The sequence below is a fragment of the Alligator sinensis genome, unplaced genomic scaffold (assembly GCF_000455745.1).
Source record: "Alligator sinensis unplaced genomic scaffold, ASM45574v1 scaffold574_1, whole genome shotgun sequence".
Classification (NCBI taxonomy): domain Eukaryota; kingdom Metazoa; phylum Chordata; order Crocodylia; family Alligatoridae; genus Alligator; species Alligator sinensis.
The window spans coordinates 402,612-421,491 of NW_005842106.1; the positions used below are offsets into that span (position 1 = coordinate 402,612).

Consider the following 18,880-nt stretch of genomic DNA (forward strand, 5'->3'; position numbering starts at 1 on the left):
TATTCAAATAATCCTTATTAGCTGGCTGCTTGCAGCCTAATATTTTTGTGAAGACTGAGGCACAGTAACTGCTGCGCCATTCTTTCTTTTTTGCATTTTGTGTACATATAAAAGCTTTTTTTTGTTGCCTTTAACTTCCCTTGCCAGGTGAAGCTCATTTTTTTTTACCTTTGCCTTTCTGATGTGGTCCCTGCAAGTTCTCCTTATTTCCTGGTATGCCTCTTTGGTGACCCGACCATCTTTCTATTGCCTGTATGCTTTTGTTTTACACTTGAGGCAACCTAGAAGTTTCCTGTGCAGCCACATTAGCCCCCTGCTATTGTTTTTGTGCTTCCATCATATCAGCACAGTTCCTTGTTGGGCTTCTAGTACTGTGCCCTTTAGAAGCTTTCAGCCTTCCTGGGCACCTTTATCTTTCAGTCTCTTTTCCCATGGTAGCATGCCTAGTAACTCCTTGAGTCAGTTGAAATCTAGTCCTAGTTCTGCTGACCTCATGCTTTCCCCATCTCAGGATCATGAAATCTGGAACAGAAAATTTTCTTCCAAACAAAGTTTGTCTCCCATCAGTACCAACTCACAACTTTTGAATAATTTATTTGAAGAGTGCCTCATGCACCTGTTCTTCCTGCCTTGGTAGCCTATAATATATCCCCACCATTACAATGGTGTTGCATCTTTGACCTTTTATCTTCACCTCAATACATTCTGTGCTACCTTCTTTCTCTTGAACCAGGGAGCAAGTATTTTTGTATTTCATAAAAGATCAGAATATCTTCAAATTGTTCCTGAAACAGTTTTAGAAGCCAGAGCTGCTAACTGGGTATCTCTTAAGTGGCATGGAGGACTGAAGACTGGGGGTCAGTGAGTCCATAAAAATGGGCAAGAAGCACAGAAAATTCAGGAAGCGTAAGATTTCAGTACAATCTCAATGAACTAAGACTCTGAGGCCAGACCAAAATTCCTTTGTTATCTAGCAAAATATCACAGTTAAAGTAGATGAAAACTGCATTAATAAAACTTCAATGTTTCAATGGCCCAATTTCAGTTGGTAGAGCTGAGACATGCTCCTTCAGTCAGCAGTTAGAGAATCTGATGGTTGGGGGCAGCAACAAACACCAATGTTCCAGGCCAAAGCATTCATGAACCTGCCTGTAATTGCTTGGCAGCCAAAGACTTTAAATGGGAAAATTCCACTAGTCACATGCACAGACCAGAGATCCAAGAATAAGAATATCACGAGGCTTTGGAGAATGGCCAAACTAAGACAAGCAGCAATTTAATGCCAAGAAGAAAAAAAGTTTCCATTATTTTTTTCTGGTACCTCACCTGTCTCCTAGGACTTCATAGGAGTCCTAGGATTCCATTATTTTTATCAGTAAATTGAACGTGCTCTTAACAAGAACAATATCTACACAATCCCTTTACTTGAATAATATTTCTTAATGTGGGTCTGATATAGTTGTATATTATGAGCCAACGTAGTATGTTAACAAAATCCAAGCAGTCATTTACTAAAATTCACATTTTTTTCAAAATAAAGATGTTTTTAAAAATCGATTAAGATGTTCCAAAAGCACTAAGAAGCACAAACTAGTTAATCAATCAATCAATCACTTCAAATATTAAAGAAGGTAGTAAATAATTTAGAGAAGTGAACCTATCAATAATTCACTAAATCTTGATTCTAAGAAATGCTTGCAAAATAATAAAATCCAAAAATGTTCAACTGACTAAACAAGTGAAGGCTCAAAGCCTGTGCCATTGTCTTTTCCTTATGCGAGAGCTTAACAGAAGAGTCTAGTAATTAAATAAATCCAATTCAAGGATCTTGAAGCTCCTTATAAGCATTCATCTTTACATAACTTAAATAGAAGGGTTTATAAAGATGATGAGACAGATGTGCAGTGGCTTGCTTATAATCACACAGAACTGGGAACAGAACTCAGACCTCCTGACCAGTATATTCACCCAATTCCAAGATGAGATTTTTCACCCTATTTAACATGGCGGGGGAGTGAGGGGGAAGCCTCTTGCCTTGGAATAGAGTACGAGGTGGGCGAGGAGGCAGGCAGCTGTTGTGGCTCTGGCTCCAACCCTCAGTTGGGCCAGAGTCATAGCTTCTGCTTGCCCCCTGCAGACTCTGCCCCACCTGCCTCTTGCTTCGCACCCTTGGACACCCCTGCACACCTCTTCTCTCGCACACCTCACCACTCTCCCTGTACCACGGCTGAGGGGCCAGGTGGGGAGCACAGGCTGTGGGGGAAGGGACAGGTGGCAGGGGGGCAAACTGCCTGCCTCTTCCCCACCACCTGCCCCCTTACAGCCTTCCTCACCCCCCCTACAGCCCTACCGCATGCCCAACCCATTGGCTACACCACTGCCTGCCCCCTTACTACTTCCCTCATGGCCTAATCCCCCCTGCAGTGATGGGGACAAGTTTAAGACAATCCTCCAATAATTAGATTTTATACAGGGGAAATTATAACAAACTTATAAAAGTGTTAATGTATAGAATGTAATTACTGGTGGGGTCGTCCTAAATCCCGGGCTGTCTTGGATTCAGGTAAATGTGTGATACTGACCATCAGACTTTCCTTTCCCTTTTTTGGTTCTACTACACTTTAAGACAGCAACTCGATTTCTTCATGCTTGTTTAGTTAGGAGGGAACCACATGTTATGTAAAACAGGAGGAACTGTATGCATTTTCAGATTATCTCTAATTTTAGAAGTACATAAAAGTAATGGGCTAATATAACAACTTAAACCAACTGCCCTTAGCATCACCAATGAACACAGGGGGGAAAAAAGTGGTACTCAACACAAGCCATTAATTTTCATTAGCATTATACCTGCACACAGTACCTGAACTAAAAAGGCAATTTTAGTATCATCCTGATAATCTGCTTCAGATTTTCTGAGATTTTTGAGCATAAATTTGTACTTCAAAAAGGCTTCTCGCTGTCGAGCCTCATTATCAAGCTTGCAACACCGTCGGCATCTCCCAACAGTGAGTGAATTCGCAGGTATGGAGAATTCTGTAGATGGTAGGCAATTTTCACAACCACGACAAAAGTTAATGTTTTTATAAAGCTTTAAGGCATCTGGTGGAACCTGCAAAGAAAAGAAAAGAAAAGATAAGATGTTTAACAGGTAAAAAATATCTATTAAATAGGGATGTGTTAACATCCTTAGGAATAAATTTACTTTCTAGATTTATGTAAGGCATCACACCAGAATATAATAAGAATGACTAACTTCAAAACCCAGAATAGGAATTACTGTTTAAAAATAGTCAAACTGGTTTTGTTTAATCCACAGGCTTTGTATCTTTTGTTCTTACTGTGTTTGTTAAAACTACTTACAGAAAAAAATCAACTGCTTTATTCTTCTATAACTAGATTAAGACCTGAGACATTATGTTGCAAAGCAATTGCTATTAACTGTATGTATCCAGATCTTCAGCAACTGTGGAAATATAACTGAATGTGAAAAAACAACAAAATAGTTCTGGAATTTAGCATGTAATCTGTCAGATGCAATCTGTCACGTGAATCAAAAGATAAAAAATGGAAATTATGAACGTGTTAGTGTTTTGGCTTGCAAATATCAAATTATAAAGGCCAAATGTTCTTTTTGGTGTAAAAATGCAGAGGGGAATAAATTAATCAAAAAATGCTTTGTACCTTGTCACTCCTACCCTGCTCTGTGGGATCAACAGGGAGAGAGCACAGAGCCTAAGTCTCTTACTGGACAGCTAGCATCTCTTTAGCAAACCAAGCCCCTTTCTGTGGTCTGCCGCCTTTTGGAATCAATTTCAGGGTTTTTTCCTCTCCACTGGCAGCCAGTTCTCTTGTGCTGCCATGATCATTTGGTGCCTGTGACACCAAATCCAAGCATAGTTGTACCTGTAAAATTTAACCCCAGCTGGAGGTGGCCTGAAAACCAAGGAAAGAAAGATCTCCTATCCCCAGATTAAGAACATAAGAAGTGCAATTTTGGGTCAGACCAATGGTCCATCTAGCCAAGTATCTCACTCTCCAACAGTGGGAGAAGTGGATGTGCACTACAAGAAAAGCACTGAACTAGATATCTCTGGAGTGATCTATTCCCTATTCAGTATCTTCCCTGGCATCCACCATTAGTGATTTACATAGACCAGAAGAAACACCTCCAAACATTCTGTTCAATAGCCATAGATCAATCCATCATGCATGAATTTAGCCAGTCTCTTTTTGAACCTGGCTATGCTAGCTGCCTCTACCACCTCCTGTGGCAATGAATTCCACAAGTTAATTAAATCCATAAAAAGTATTTATGTTTGTTATTTTAAACCTGTCACCTACTAATTTCACTGGGTGCTCCCTAATGCCTGTTTACTTGGTCCACATACTTCATGATTTTATAGACCTCTATCATATTCCCCCTCAGCCTTCTCCTTTCCAAACTGAAAAGTCCTATAGCCTTTTTAGTCTCTCCTGGTATGGCGACTGCTCCATGCCCTTGATCATTTTGGTTGTCTTTCTCTGTACCATTTTTCCCCCCTTAATTCTGCTAAAATGCTTTTTGAGATGTGAAGACCAGAACTGCACACAGTAGTCAACTGGTCATATATCTAATTAGCCATGACCAAGTTGCTGTCTGCTTCTGACCACTACCAAGTCACATATCCCTACTTCCAACTATAGCAGTGGTCATGTGTTAAGCCTTGGCTCCAAAGCCAAAGTTCAGTTTACAGTATCCGTGCTCCTCAGTTACCTACCCACTGGAGGTTTGTTGGCAAGACTTTTAGCTGGTTGCTAGGTTACATAAATTGCGCATGCTTGCAACAAGGCAGAAAATAAATGCAAACAGCAAAAACAACAGCAATAGCACCCCAGCAACACAGAAGGAAAAACTTCCCAGGTAGCAATCCAGAACTCTCCTGGGGGAAACAACGGTGAAGCTGCAAAAGGCAAAATCAACTTAATAAAGCCCAGTGGGTAAATGGGATGCACTGAGAAGCACAGCAAATTATGTGTGTCAAATGGATGCAGTTTGGAGAAAAAAAAACCAGTTATTTTTTCCATGGCCGATGCAATAATAGCTGACACCTAAATCCCTCAATAGAAAGGAAGAATCACTTATCTTGCTTTGCAAGTGGTACTATTGTTAATACAACTTGGTACAGGCATCCCGCATCTTACGCGGGGGTTACGTTCTAAAGGCAAAAATCGTGTATACTGAAATTGCATATTACCGTGCCAGCGGTGACTGCCTCTGCCTCCAAAACCTCCCGCCGCCACTGTGGAGCTGCGCTTAGAGCTGTGTGGCCAGCAGCAGCGGCGCAGCGCGGGGTGGTGGTGGGGATGGCTGCGTGCCGCCCGGCCACCACCACACTTGGCAGTCGGCCACACAGCTCCAGGCACGGCTCCATGGCGGTGGCGGGAGGTTTTGGAGGCAGAGGTAGTCACCGCTGGCAGCGTGGTGGTAGCCAGGCCTCCAGGTAAGTGGCAGCGCCATGTGCAGACTCAAGCCCCACCCGCCTCCCCACCCGCGTATAGTTGAATTAGTGCAACTTAAATGCGCATAAGATGCGGGATGCCCATATGTTATTGAAATGTTTTGCTACAAGAGCACACTGTTGGCTCATATTCAGTTTATAGCCCTGAGGTCCTTTTCTGCAGTAATGCAGCCCAGCCAGTCATTCCACAACCTTCACTGGTACATGTGACTGTTCCATCCTAAGTGCAGGACTCTGTATCTATCCTCACTGAATTTCATTTGATCCATTTCAAACCAGTCAGTCAATTCATCAGTCATTTTGAATCGTCATCCTGGCCTTCAAAGTGCCTGCAACCCCATCTGGCTTGATGTCATCTGCAACTCTCTATATGTGCTCTCAATTTCATCCTCTAAATCATGAATGAAGATACTGAACACTATACCACCCAGAACAACCTCCTGGGGAGCCCCACTTAATGTTGCCCTTCAATTAAACATTGGACCATTGACACCTACTCGGCACAACGATCTAATTATGTATCCATTTGACATTACTTTAATCTACACTATATTTTAGTTTACTAGTCATGGGAGACAACATCAAAAGCCTTACTACAGTTGAGGCATATTAAACATTCACTGCTCTTCCCCATTCAGAAAATCTATCACTTTGTTGTTAAAGGAAACAAGGTTGGTCAAGCATTACTTCTCTTGGCAAATCCACACTGGCTGTTTCGATGACCTTGATATCATCTTAGAACAACGGTACTCTACCCCTGCCCTGTAGTTGCAGGCCAATCCTGCCCACAAATTGGCCGCATGCCAATCATTTGGCCAACAGGGTCAAAAGGTTGATCACCACTGCTCTAGATCAGAAGTGTCAAGGATCTGGCTTGTGGGCAAGATCTGGGGCCCCGTGCTTCAGTGGCAGGGGGGAGAAGCAACAGCTGCATTAACTTCAGCACCGTCACTAGGTCTGAATCCGACCTGTGAGAGGCCTGACTACTGAGTTTAACACCACTGTTCTAGGTTTTTTAGGTCCTTGCTGATTTGAAACCATCCAGCTTCTATAAAAATATTTTAATTCATTGGCCCACAGGAAATAATGTTCCCTGCCTTAGGCTGTTTCTTGCTTTCATCCATACTGTTAGCTGTGTTCACCCTCTGATAGGTGACCTAGTGCAGAGAAGACTGAAGCTCTTTTTCACTTCAATCTCTTCTGCATCACCCTTTACTAGATTGACCTGACCATTCACTAAGGGACTTACATATTCCTTGTTATTCCTCTGACTTCTGAAATAATTGTAGAATCCTTTTTTGTTGCCTTATAACCCTTGCTAGCTGCATTTCAAATCATACTTTAGCACTCCAGATTTTGGCTGGGTTTCGCTCATGTGATATTCTTATATTCATCCCTGGTAACATAATTACATTTCCATTCTTTATAAGATTCTTTTTTAAGTGTCAACTCACTGAAGAGTTCACTGACCAGCCAGGCTGGTCTTTTTCTATACTTCCTACCCTTCTTTAGCACTGGGACTTCCTGTCCTTGCACTCTTAATATGGCCTCCTTTAGGAACAATGAGCTTTCCTAGACTCCTGTCTCCATCAAGCTTGTTGCCCAGACTACTTGTCCACCAGTTTCCCAAGTCTGTTAAAGTCTGCTTTTCTGAAGGCCAGTGCCTTTGTTTGACTGCTATCTTTTCTTCATTTCCTTAGGATCTTGAGCTCTGATATTTTGCGGTCATGGTCATGCAAAGTGCATTCCACCTTCATATTCTCAACCAATTCATCCCCATTTGTGATTAGCAAATAGGGGAGAGCTTCCCCCCCTCTCCCAGTGCGCATCCTTCCTCCCCACAAGCTGCTGTTTCCACAACCAGAAGCAAAAAGTTCTCACAGATCATCCAAAAACTTTCTGTACTGCTTGGGTACTGTTGAGTTACTGTCCAAACAGAAATCCCCCATCACCATCAGGTTCTGCAATCTGGATATTTCTTTTTTGCAAACAGCCTCATCCACCTCTTCTTCATGGTTTGGTGGTCCACAGAAGACACCCATCATGACGTCACTCTTTCTGTTCTCCCTTTCTACCTCGACCTAGAGACTTTCAATGGGTCTACTTCCTACTTCGTACCAATCTGGAACAAGCATATTTCTTTTATACAAAAAGTAACACTACCACCTCCTTTTCCCCTGCCTATCATTCCCGAACAAATTGTACCCAGTATTCCAGACATATGAACTATCCTATCAAGTTTCATGTAACCCAATTAGATCATCCTACTGTTACTGTAAAAAAAGACTTCCAGTTCTTACTACTTATTCCCCATGCTTATTGCATTAGTGTACGCTGCTTGGGTGCACCTTTGATCACAAATACTGTAACAACAACAACAACAATAATAATATAATAGAAGAGGTAAATACCTTCAGTACTCTAGCAACTTCAGGGTTAAAGGTCGGCGTTTTAATATACTGAAGAAACAATGTGCATATTCTTTTTCTGAGTCCTTCAAGATTGCATCTTTTCACTCCTCTCATCATAAGGTCAACCTCTCTGTCAATTAATTCCACAATTTCCTGTGTCAGCTTACAGTCATGCTCCTATACATGCAAAGATGCACACAAAAAGAATCCACTCAGTGTACTAGCTATATTTAGATTTTTTAAATGTTAGATTTAATGCAAGCTAACTAAACAATGAAGACAAAACATACAATACATTCCCTATATAATTGTATATTCCTAAATCTATGCATTAAAGAAGAAGGTTAAACTTCAAAGTATCCTGCAAAGAAAAGACAGCCATTAGAGGTTCTTTTGGAAATACTATGTGTAGTTTGTCCTTCCTATTTTTATAAAGCAGGACCCATCTTATTTTCTATCACCCTAATAAAATTGATTACAGCTTCTAAAAATCAGCGCTATTCTTGAAGAAAAACTGGTAAGCAACTCAGGTACCAGGCTTCCCCAAGATTTTAAAAGACTGCTTTTAATCAAAAAACGGTAAAATTATTTAACTTAATAATCTACTTAGGTGTTACTTTTACTTAAAAAAAAAAAATCACAAGGAACAAGACAAAACATAAAACATGGGCCAGATCATGACCACAAAAACAAACAAACGTCTCTAAAAGCCTTCTAAAATTCATACATACTCTCCTATGGGGAGACAGAGACATGACTTCCCAAATTCACACACAGCCCAAGAAGAGGCTGGGCATTTGAACTGAAGCTTAGGATGTGTGTGTATATCTTTTTAGTCTCTGGGCCCATGATGATTTGCCTCCTTTAAGATCTCACTGGCTTCATGCAGAGGTGGTATAATAAAGTGATGACAGATGAGAGGAATAAAAATTCAATCAGCTAATTAGATAAAGCACCAAGAAGCCCCACTGAAGCACGAGAGCTATACAGATACTGGGTGAGCCAGGTCAAACTGATGCGATTCCTCTTCTGGGCATGCACTGAGCTAGGTACAGGGATGTGTCAAACTGAAAGTAAAGTGCTGCCCCTCCACCCCACATTTCTGTAAGCACCCACAATGTCAAAGTCAACATTACACCCCTCTAAAGCATAGGTGTCAAACACATGGCACACTGGTAGTCTAGTGGGCTATTAGAAGTGTATATCCTCAGCTCTGCACTGCATTATTCCATTTTGACATAAATATCACACCCATTGCCCAAGTATCTAAAGACTTTTGTACTGCTTCTCTTACTCATTCACAGAAATGAGGAAATAAAACAAAACAAAAAAAAAAGAAAAACAAATTTCAAGAAACTGTTAATTTCTTTACTAGAAACAAGTAAGGGGGTAGGAAAGGAATTTTCAATATTTCAACAGCAATATTTTTAGACTAAAATGGCAAACCAAACAGACATTTTATAACCTGGTTTTAAAGGGCATTACTTCTATTCTGTAATGCTTCAGAAAAATATTCATAAAACCACTAAAAGGTATCTGTTACAGATTTATCAAGTTAATGTAATTATTAAACTTCATACTAAAAGAGTGAATTTCATTTGAACACAAATATATAATAAAAACTTGTGAAGCTATCATTTTAGAATTGCCTTAAAAATCAATATTTATCATACAAAGCAATAGTGCAACATAAAATTTACAGTATTTGGCTTTCCAAATTCAACAAATACTTCTTAATACTAGATGATCTGGCTGACACCTTTTTGCCATAAGAAATCTCGCTGTTTTGTCAGCACCAATTAAATGTCTGTGGCTTTGGAGATGGAAGGTGCAGTCTACAATTAAACGTAAAGGGAAAAATAAAGCATACCTCCACAGTATGTCTGAGCGTTAACAGCACATCTAGCCTCTCATCTTGTAGGAGGTCTTTCACACTAATGCTGCGGTAGATTTCAAGCAGTTCTCTGGCACGGAGTGTATACTGAGTATCCATTTCAGTGATTTTTCCATCAAATGCTTTCCATTTCTTTGGTTCGGCACACTTCAGAAACAATTTGCATCACTCTGAGTTTTTATAATTTGATCAATAGCTGAAGAAGTGCATTATGCTATGTGAAATTCCATCATAACAAACAAGGACTATGCATTAACACTTACCTAATATGAAAGGCTATTTCCATTCACAATATTTCCACAGTATCTTTTACAGTAGAGCAAGCTTTCAGTATTATATAATTTGTAAATATATTTATGCAGTTCATGACCTTTCTGGATTGCAACATATTAAAAGTAAATTACATTGTCCCATAAAGTCATGCTCTGTTAGTTTAAAATGAGATTATCAAAGATAGTACTGGAATACATGAGCTCAAAACTGCTACTAAAAAGTCAATGTGAGTATTGCCTGTGGGAAGACTACCCACTTAAACCCTTAATACCTATCAGACATCAGAGACCTTTCTCCAGGGAGCTAGCTGTGCTATTTAAGATAAACTTAGTATTGTTGCTGCTTTGTAAAAATGGCCAGTTTGCTCAATCAGTCTAGTTCCTGGTTTTGGGGGGCTGTTTTGCTTACTTTTTTGTAATTTTTCGTTCATATTCCTCTGTAGTGTAGGGATGCCACCAGGGGCCCAAGACGAAGTGGAAGCAGCAACTTCTGGTTCACAAGCATGAACACAAACATCAATACAGGACTGTTGGCTGTAGACGCTTTTCTGGGAACTCACTCCCCTAACCTCACCATTACCCCAGGGTGCCACCCGGGGCAGTTGACCCTATCACCTCCCTCTCACCCAGTTACAGTACTGCTGTCCCCTTCCTTCTTCCCTACAGCCTATGCATCTTTCCTTCCACCTTTTAGTGTTAGAATAAGAGTCAAACTGATGAAGGACTTTCATTTCCTATTTGTGCTCCTAACTTTGAGCATTTTGCCCAGCTATTAAACAATGGTAAGGGGGGAGTAGTCCAGAGATATACAGCAGATCCAAGATTGGAGCCATTATTATATATACTTTTTGGAACATTCAAGAAACATTTTTTAACATGAATAAAACACTAAGATAAGACCTTTAACCCAGGCTTTCTGACTTAAATGTGAAAACTAGATAAATCACTTAAGCAAGGGATGGGCAATTATTTTAGCTGGAGGGCTGCATAACGACTTTTGGTGCGCTGTCGAGGGTTGCAAGGGTAATATTTAAATTAAATATATCTAATTTTTATTTCAAAAATATTTTTGTCCTGATTTACATATGTTTGTGTAGTACAGGCAGTCCTCGGACTTACGAGACAATTGGTTCCTGAAAACCACATTGTAAGTCGAAACCTTGTAACTTGTAACTGATTTTCCCATAAGAAACAATGTTATAAATGGGGGATTGGTTCCTTAACCAAGGCCTGATACCCTATTTTCACCAAAAATAACACAGAATTTTGTACTGAATCAGTTAAAGATGAGTAATATAGCTACATTAATGTATTTATATTGTAAATAGCAATCATATTGATTTGGAAGGACTTCTTTGAGGTGATTTTGCTGGACTTTTTAAAGAGTTCTTGGTTGGACTTTTTGAAGGGTTTTTGACTGGAGTTCTCTCAGGAGTCTTGGCTACAGGTTCTTCTGGAGTCTTGTCTGCTTTCTTAAAAAAAGCGTCCAAGAACTTTGGACAGATGTTCTCCAGGGAGATGGGTGATGCAGAAAACCTGTTCGCTGGCGTGGTGTCAGATCAAGCGTTGTAAGGTTGAAACTGACATCAGAAAGTTGAAACAGGGTTTCAATTTATAAATGTTTGCAAGTGTGAAATGTAACTTGAAACATTTGTAAGTCAAGGACTGCCTGTAATGTATACAGAGGTGTAATAGTGTATACAGACTGCATAATATTTCAAAATAAAGTCTTACTCTCATATAGTGTGTGTGGGAGGTATGTGGGCTGTGGTTGTGGGGGTGGGGTATGTGTGTGGGATTTGTGGGGGGATAGGTAGGTGTAGGGTTTGTGGTGGGGGTTGTGAAGGGATGTGGAGTTGTGTGGCATTTGTGGGGTCTATGGGGGGGGCAGGTGTGGGACCCCCCCCCCGACCAAAGGCCCTTGGCCCATAGCGTACAGCCCCTGCTGCCGGCAGCAGCAGCAGGCAAAGGGCTTTCATGGCCCATGGCAGAGCCCCCCAGCAACACACTGCTCTGGCTGAATCCGGAGAGATGCATGTGCTGGCACGGAGCTGGCCTGGCCTAGTCTGACCCATTGGTGCGTGGATCTGTGGACCAGACTGGGCTGGCTTTGTGCCAGCACATGGGGCTCCTGGCACTGCAGGCGGGAATCTGTCCACCCTGGGGCTAGGCCAGCAGTGTGTATTCCAAACTGCAGTGCTGGGAGCCCCACATGCTGGCACAAAGGCAATATTTTACAGTTAGGGTGGCCAAAATCTGGAACCAACTTCCCAGGGAAGTGGTCCTCGCCCCTACCTTGGGCATATTCAAGAGGAGGTTGGACGATCACCTGTCTAGGGTCTTGTGAACCCAGCATTCATTCCTGCCTGTGGCAGGGGGTCAGGCTAGATGATCTGTTCAGGTCCCTCCTGACCCTAGCTACTATGAAACAAAGCCAGCCTGGCCAGCCTGATGGCGTGTGGCTCCTGGAAGGAGTGCTGGGAGTCGCACATGGTGGCACAGAGCCAGTCTGTCCGATGGCGTGCGACTCCCTGCCCGCATACCATTGGGCCAGGTGGGGTCTGTCCGCCATCTGCAGCTCTTGGTACTGCAGCTTGGCTCAGTGCCTCCACATGGGGCTCACAGCACTGCAGGCAGGAGATTCCCCTCCCCACTCGCCAGCTGTTATGTAGTGCACCATCACACTCCATGCCTCCACATGGGGGTCTCAGCTGGAGTGCTGGGAGCCCCATCAAGATGGAGGCACAGATCCCACCAGGTCCAATGGCTCACGACTTCTGAAAGTTCACCTCCTGCCAGCTTTCAGAGGGGCAGCCACAAGCTGGTAATAACTGTTTTTTAGAAGGGTCCCATGGGCTGGATAGAATAGCTTGGTGGGCTGTATCTGGTCTGCGGGCCATATTTTGCCTGCCCCTGATTTAATCTGTCTATAAAACAGGGATAACACCAGTTTCCTGAGTACAGAAAAGGGGACCAAAATGTAATTAGAAATATTACTACTGTTTTTCACCTGCAGTAATGATACTGTTTTTCACCTGCTGTTTCTGCACTTTTTCTTCCCTTCATATTCCAAGTATTTTGCAAACACTAATTACATTCTTCTCTGTTTTACTACTGCTTAGAAATATTCCAAGTATTTTGTTACTATTACTACTGTCAGCTGTAGAGGGGTGCTATGAGGATAATTTCACTAAGTTTGTGAAATACTCGGACACTACAGTGACAGAGGCCACATAAATGCTATAAAGATACTAAGTTATAAAGAAAATAGGTTAGTCACAACAAATGTGATTAGGGCATATTAAGAACAAAGAGCCTATAAAGCTTTTATATTCAAGTTATGCAAGGAAAAGTAGTAGAAGTGAAAGTAGGGACTCCTAATTGAAAACCTGACAGACATAACTATATCACCACTGGGTGTGAAGCTATAATTAAGTGAGGTATTACTAATTAGGACTGATGATCTGGAGCTAAAATTGATGAAGAAATCTGAGAGAAAACAGGACAGGCTGAATAATGAATTCCTAAACCTTTCAATTAGAACTAGTAAACTCTGAATACTGGAAAGAGGCAGATGTTACTCTATCATAAAGGGTATACTTGAACATGAGAAAAGCACTTTGCTTTGCCATACATTAATGTATTACAAAGCCTTTTAAAGTATTTTATGAGTTACCTTATCCTGCATTAAATCAATAGATTATAATGCCAAGTCACTTGGTCCCTGATATTATAATAACAGTTTTAAATTGCTAGCATGATTTTCCTGTGGACATGTGCATTAGGGCTGTGAGAAGTTTCAGTCCCCAATTTGATTTGGCGGAGATTCAGCCCAATTCGGTGACCAAATCTCCGAATCTGAATTGAATCAGAGGACCCTTTAATCTCTCCAAATTGAATCTGAACCCTCCGAATCGATTCGGAGAGATTCGGCAATTCGTAGGCACAGCTTTAAATGTTTTTTCTACATACCTTTAGGTAGCAGGCGGCTCATAAATGCTGCGATGCTGGGGCGGACGGAGTGTCCCACAGGAATGCGGGGGGCTCCCCAGCGCACTCAGCAACAAACCTGGAAGTGGACCAGAAGCCAATCGCTGAGCCAGGGTAGGTGCAGGGGAGGGCTGCTGCTGAGCACGTGGGGCCCCCCCGGGCTCCTGTGGAATGCTCCATCTACCCCAGCATTGCAGCATTCATAAGCCGTGCCTGGTACTTCAAGGTATGTTAAAAAACATTTAAAGCTGTGTCTATGGCCGAATCGCTGATTCAGAGAATCAGCATCAAATCTTCAGATTTGGCCGAATCGACTTGGGGACAGTGATCCAACTCAACAAATTGAATCACTGTCCCCGACTCAGGCCAAATCCAAATCAAATAGGGCCCATTTTGCACACCCCTAGTGTGCATTCAACTTCTTGTGGACACATGCGTTTCTTAATCCCCAATTAAGAAATTACTTTACTGGCTTTCTTGCATGTATACCAGCCTCTGGCTGCTTTACTAGTCATTCCATTCAGGAAGAGCGCACACCAACTGCAGATGCTTCTTCAGCCTGACGAAGGATATCTATACCCGAAAGCTTGCAAAGAATAATTTTTCCAACTATGAGTCGGTTTGATAGAAGATATTAGATTAATCCAAAAAACCTTATCTGCCTATGTCCTTAGACCAACATAGTTACAACCTATACACTTATGCTCTTTCAGTTTATGACTGGTCGTATGAAGAGTCAACACGCAAGGGTTGCTACAGAAATGGAAATTACAGGCTGCCCTCTGTGACAAATTTATGTAACATTTAAGTGATCCAGCAGTTTTAGTTTTATGTAGTGGAGATTTTTAAAGTGAAGCACCAAATCTGTGGTACTGTGGTAAGATGTATAAAAATCTCAGCATGAACTGTCTTTCGTGATTCTTGTACATTATATTAAAACTTGGTACTTCAAGAATGAAATGATGCATCTAAATGAAACAAGTAGCTCATCACTGAAGAAATATCACTGTCCATCTCATTACTATCAAAAGCAAGATTGAATCTCAAGCATTGCAATTCTCAAGTTCTTTCTCAAGCTCTTTGATTTCAGACCTATTTTTAAGTAGTCAAGACTGATACATGAAATTTAAACAACTCTAGATTTCACCCCTTCCCTCCCATTGCTTTTTAGTTTGGTGGCAGTGATGTGGAATTTACAATAATCCTGTTACATGAATTGCTTCACAGAGCAGGACTACTGTAATTGCACTCTGTTGCCAACACATGAAAGCAGATCAGAGCACCAGAGGGGAGAAATAAAAGAATGCAGGCATAGAGAAAGAGAAGGGAAGAAAAAGTGCAGAAACAGCAGGTGAAAAACAGTAAAGAATCTGAAAACTATGACCATCATGAACAATAGGAAATAGAACCCTTTCCTCAGAAGCTCAGGTTGCCTATGTCAATAATAAAATATTAGCCTTTCAAAATACAAATGCAAAACTAATCAGGGAGTCCATATTAAAAAGGAAAAATAAAGAACTCCTGTAAGAAGGTAATGAATATAGAGCCAGAAGCATCTAAAACGATACTTTATAAAAGCAAGAAAGGATTAAATTAGGAGAGATCACACAGGGAGTAAACTTCAGGCCACAGGGCAGAAGTAGTGCAGTTGCCTACAGATTCCAAGTAGGCTAGGCGAGACACTTAAATGGCAACTGGCGTATGAGTGCAGTTATGCCAGTACAAAGTTCAAGCAAAAAGTCTCAAACATAGTCAGTATCTAGTCCTTTAAAGCAGCAGTCAGTTATGCTTTCCAGTGGTGGGCCAGAATGACCCAGCTTAGGCCTGAAGCAGGTTAACGCTAGGTCCTGGCTGCCACCACCATTTTTCCCAGCCACATAGCTGTGGTGTAGCATAAGTGAAGCTTCCTGCCACCTGGTTGTGGCACAGGCAAAGTCCAGTGCTACTGAAGCCCCTGAGCTACATGGGCCAGATCCAATGACGCCAAGGGCTTCAGGTTGCCAGCCCCTGCTTTAAAGGCTTTTGAAGTGCTAGCATCAGGAACCTAGTGCAGCTCTGGTATTCCTGTTCAGGTAGCTAAGACGATGGTTATTAACACCTGTGAAGTAAAGAACAATGGGCATTTAATGGACATTAACTCTCTTAGCTGCCTGAATAATAATTCATACCAAAGCTGCACTACCTGGGATAGGGGGGCAGCTGCTCGGCAGTGGCAGAGGCAGGAGTGGGGCCAGAGCTGGGACATTCATTTTAATGTTTTACCAGATATGCAATTTGGAAGAAAACAACATGTCACAAGTATCTAAGAGGAGGATGTTAGGGGTGCAGAACAGGAAACAAAAAGCTCAGTTAATGACTGCAATGAAAAAAGATGCAGATGCGATGAAAAAAATACTTAAAATCTATTAGGGACAACCCATGCAATAATATCGAGATAGTCACAGCAGGGATATCAGGTGAAAAATGCATAGATGATCCACAATCCAACTTCCAAGAATCATCACAAGAGGAAAAGATACAACTCCCTGACAAAAACTGAAGAAACACTGTAACAACCTTCACTGTACATTGACATATGACATATTAACAGGGTAGACTTCTGCAAAGAACTTGGTTATCTCCAAAACATACTTCCAGACTATAGAGCTCCTCAAGAAGTCCGATAATATATTTACAACAATGACCATCATGACAACTTCCCAAGCACATGGAGAGCACTCAGGATGCTGTTAACCATGTTTGTATTGCTGGTGAGCAGTGAACAGAGCTCCTTAAAGCTGACGCTCATAAAAACATATTTGTGACCAACCATGAGAGATGCCAGGCTATCTGATGGCCATCCTATCGAGAATACTGTGGCTCAAAATACAGACCTGTCACAAGCAATATCAGAGTTTGTGGCAGCAAAGGCATGCAGAGGTGTCTTCTGAGTCTTGAAATCCTAGTGAACAAAGTCTTTTTATTTATTATTGTTATTTACTAGTTTAGTGTTTCATTTAATGCTAGTTTGTCACAGCTATAATGCTATTTTTATGACTTGTATTGTTTATTATTTGAATAAAATTGAATTGTACCATTTCATCCTACTTTTTTCAGTAAGTTATAAAAAAACCCCCAAACTTGTGAAATTACCACTTTATTTCTGAAAAGGGGGGAGGGCGAGTGCCAAAACACAGGTTTGCCCAGGGCACCCTCTTCCCAAAGGCTGGCTCTGAATAAGATTTCATCAAGCAACTGTACCACTGAATTTGGGTTAAGCAATGGAGAAGCCCAAATGAGAGCCCTAACACAGAGGGAATCAGAAATAATTACATCTAATGACTATAAGGACATGAACTGCAGGCCTGAAGCTGTCATGGGGTAAACTTAGATACAGAATATAGTCTACAAATAAAATCAGCACATATATCATATTGTAAGGAGTGACCTAGAAAGCACTACCTGAAGACGAAGCAGAAGAGAATGTTATGTGACGAATGCCCATCTGCAATGATAAGGAGGAGACAGTCTTAAATAAAGAGGGCTTGAAAACAAAAAGAAAAAACAGGGAATTGGGTTAAAAGGGCTCATTAAAATACTAAAAATCACGCCCCTAGGTGGGGAAAAAGTATGCTAATGAAACATACATGTATGTAAATGAGATACATGGCTAAAACACAGGTATAGAGACATGCTCAGTAAAGAACTTCTTGCGTCACTCACTTATAACCAATCAGCAAACAAGCATGCTTATGAAGGCTCAAAAACTCCTGTATAAAAGATGCTTAGAAATAGTAATCTGGTGTGCTTGTTACGTGAAATTATTCCGCTCGCACCTTTTATTGCTAGCAATAAACTTTCTTTGTACTTTCACCCCTGGTATCTTTATTGGCCTTTGCATACCGGGCACGATCCCAGACTTGAGCTGGGGCACGACAGTTTTGGCGACCCAGATGGGACTGCCTTAGATAAGGCTTTGCCCAGGCTACCTGACGACCAGAGAGCCACTCCTCCGAAGCGAATGTCAGGCGTGCCCCGGGATCTCTTTTCCCGGTGAGACTTTTGCTTCAGGAAGAGCTGGATCGCTGAGACAACAGTAGCCTAACGGTGCAACGCCATAGAGTGAAAGTACCAGTAACAGGCACCTGGGTGAGAGGGTAGAAAGGGCATAAGGCCTACCGTCAGTGCGCCTGCCTGGGATTATCTCTGTAAGTATTCTGTCTGGCCCGAGTCCAAGACCAGTGATTTTTCCCCTGTGAGGACGAGGACTAAGAACAGATCCCTGGATCCCAGGTAAGTCGGACGGTCAGGACCGGGAAGGCAGCCCTGAGATGGGTACTATTAACAGTAAGGTTAAGGAATGTACCCCCCTCTCTTGTGTATTGGGACATTGGGCAGAGTTTGGTGGAGATCCTATGACTAAGAAGAAAGCTAAATTCTTCTGTGAAACTGCATGGCCACGCTATAAGCTAGATGATCAAGAACATTGGCCTCCAGAGGGAAGTGTTAATTATAATACCATCTTACAATTGATTTTCTTCTGCTGGCAGAATGGTAAATGGGAGGAATTGATGTATGCGCAAGCCTTTATGTCTCTCTGTAGAGATAGAAAGGTTTTGGAGGAATGTGGATTGGGGGAGGGGGTTGGGATCTGTGAGATGGCAGTGGCTCGACCAACTGCAAATCCTGTCCTGGAATGTCCTGGGCCGGAGGCTCCCCTCCCGTTGCCATCTCTACCGTATCCTCCTCCTCTTCCCCCTCCTCCTCCTCATTCATCTGATTCCTCGTTGGCATCCGCTCTTTCTGCTTCCCCCCCCCCCCCCCCCCCGCCGC

The 18,880-nt window shown here is 41.9% G+C and overlaps 1 protein-coding gene across 1 annotated transcript in view; it reads right to left on the reverse strand.

Moving 5' to 3' along the window:
* Nucleotides 1–18,880, reverse strand: part of IQUB (IQ motif and ubiquitin domain containing) — a 71,909-nt gene that overhangs the window by 9,882 nt on the left and 43,147 nt on the right. Inside the window, 3 exon segments of the mRNA XM_006024517.3 lie at nt 2,864–3,112; nt 7,913–8,089; nt 9,783–9,953. Coding sequence (XP_006024579.2) covers nt 2,864–3,112; nt 7,913–8,089; nt 9,783–9,953 — 597 coding nt within the window.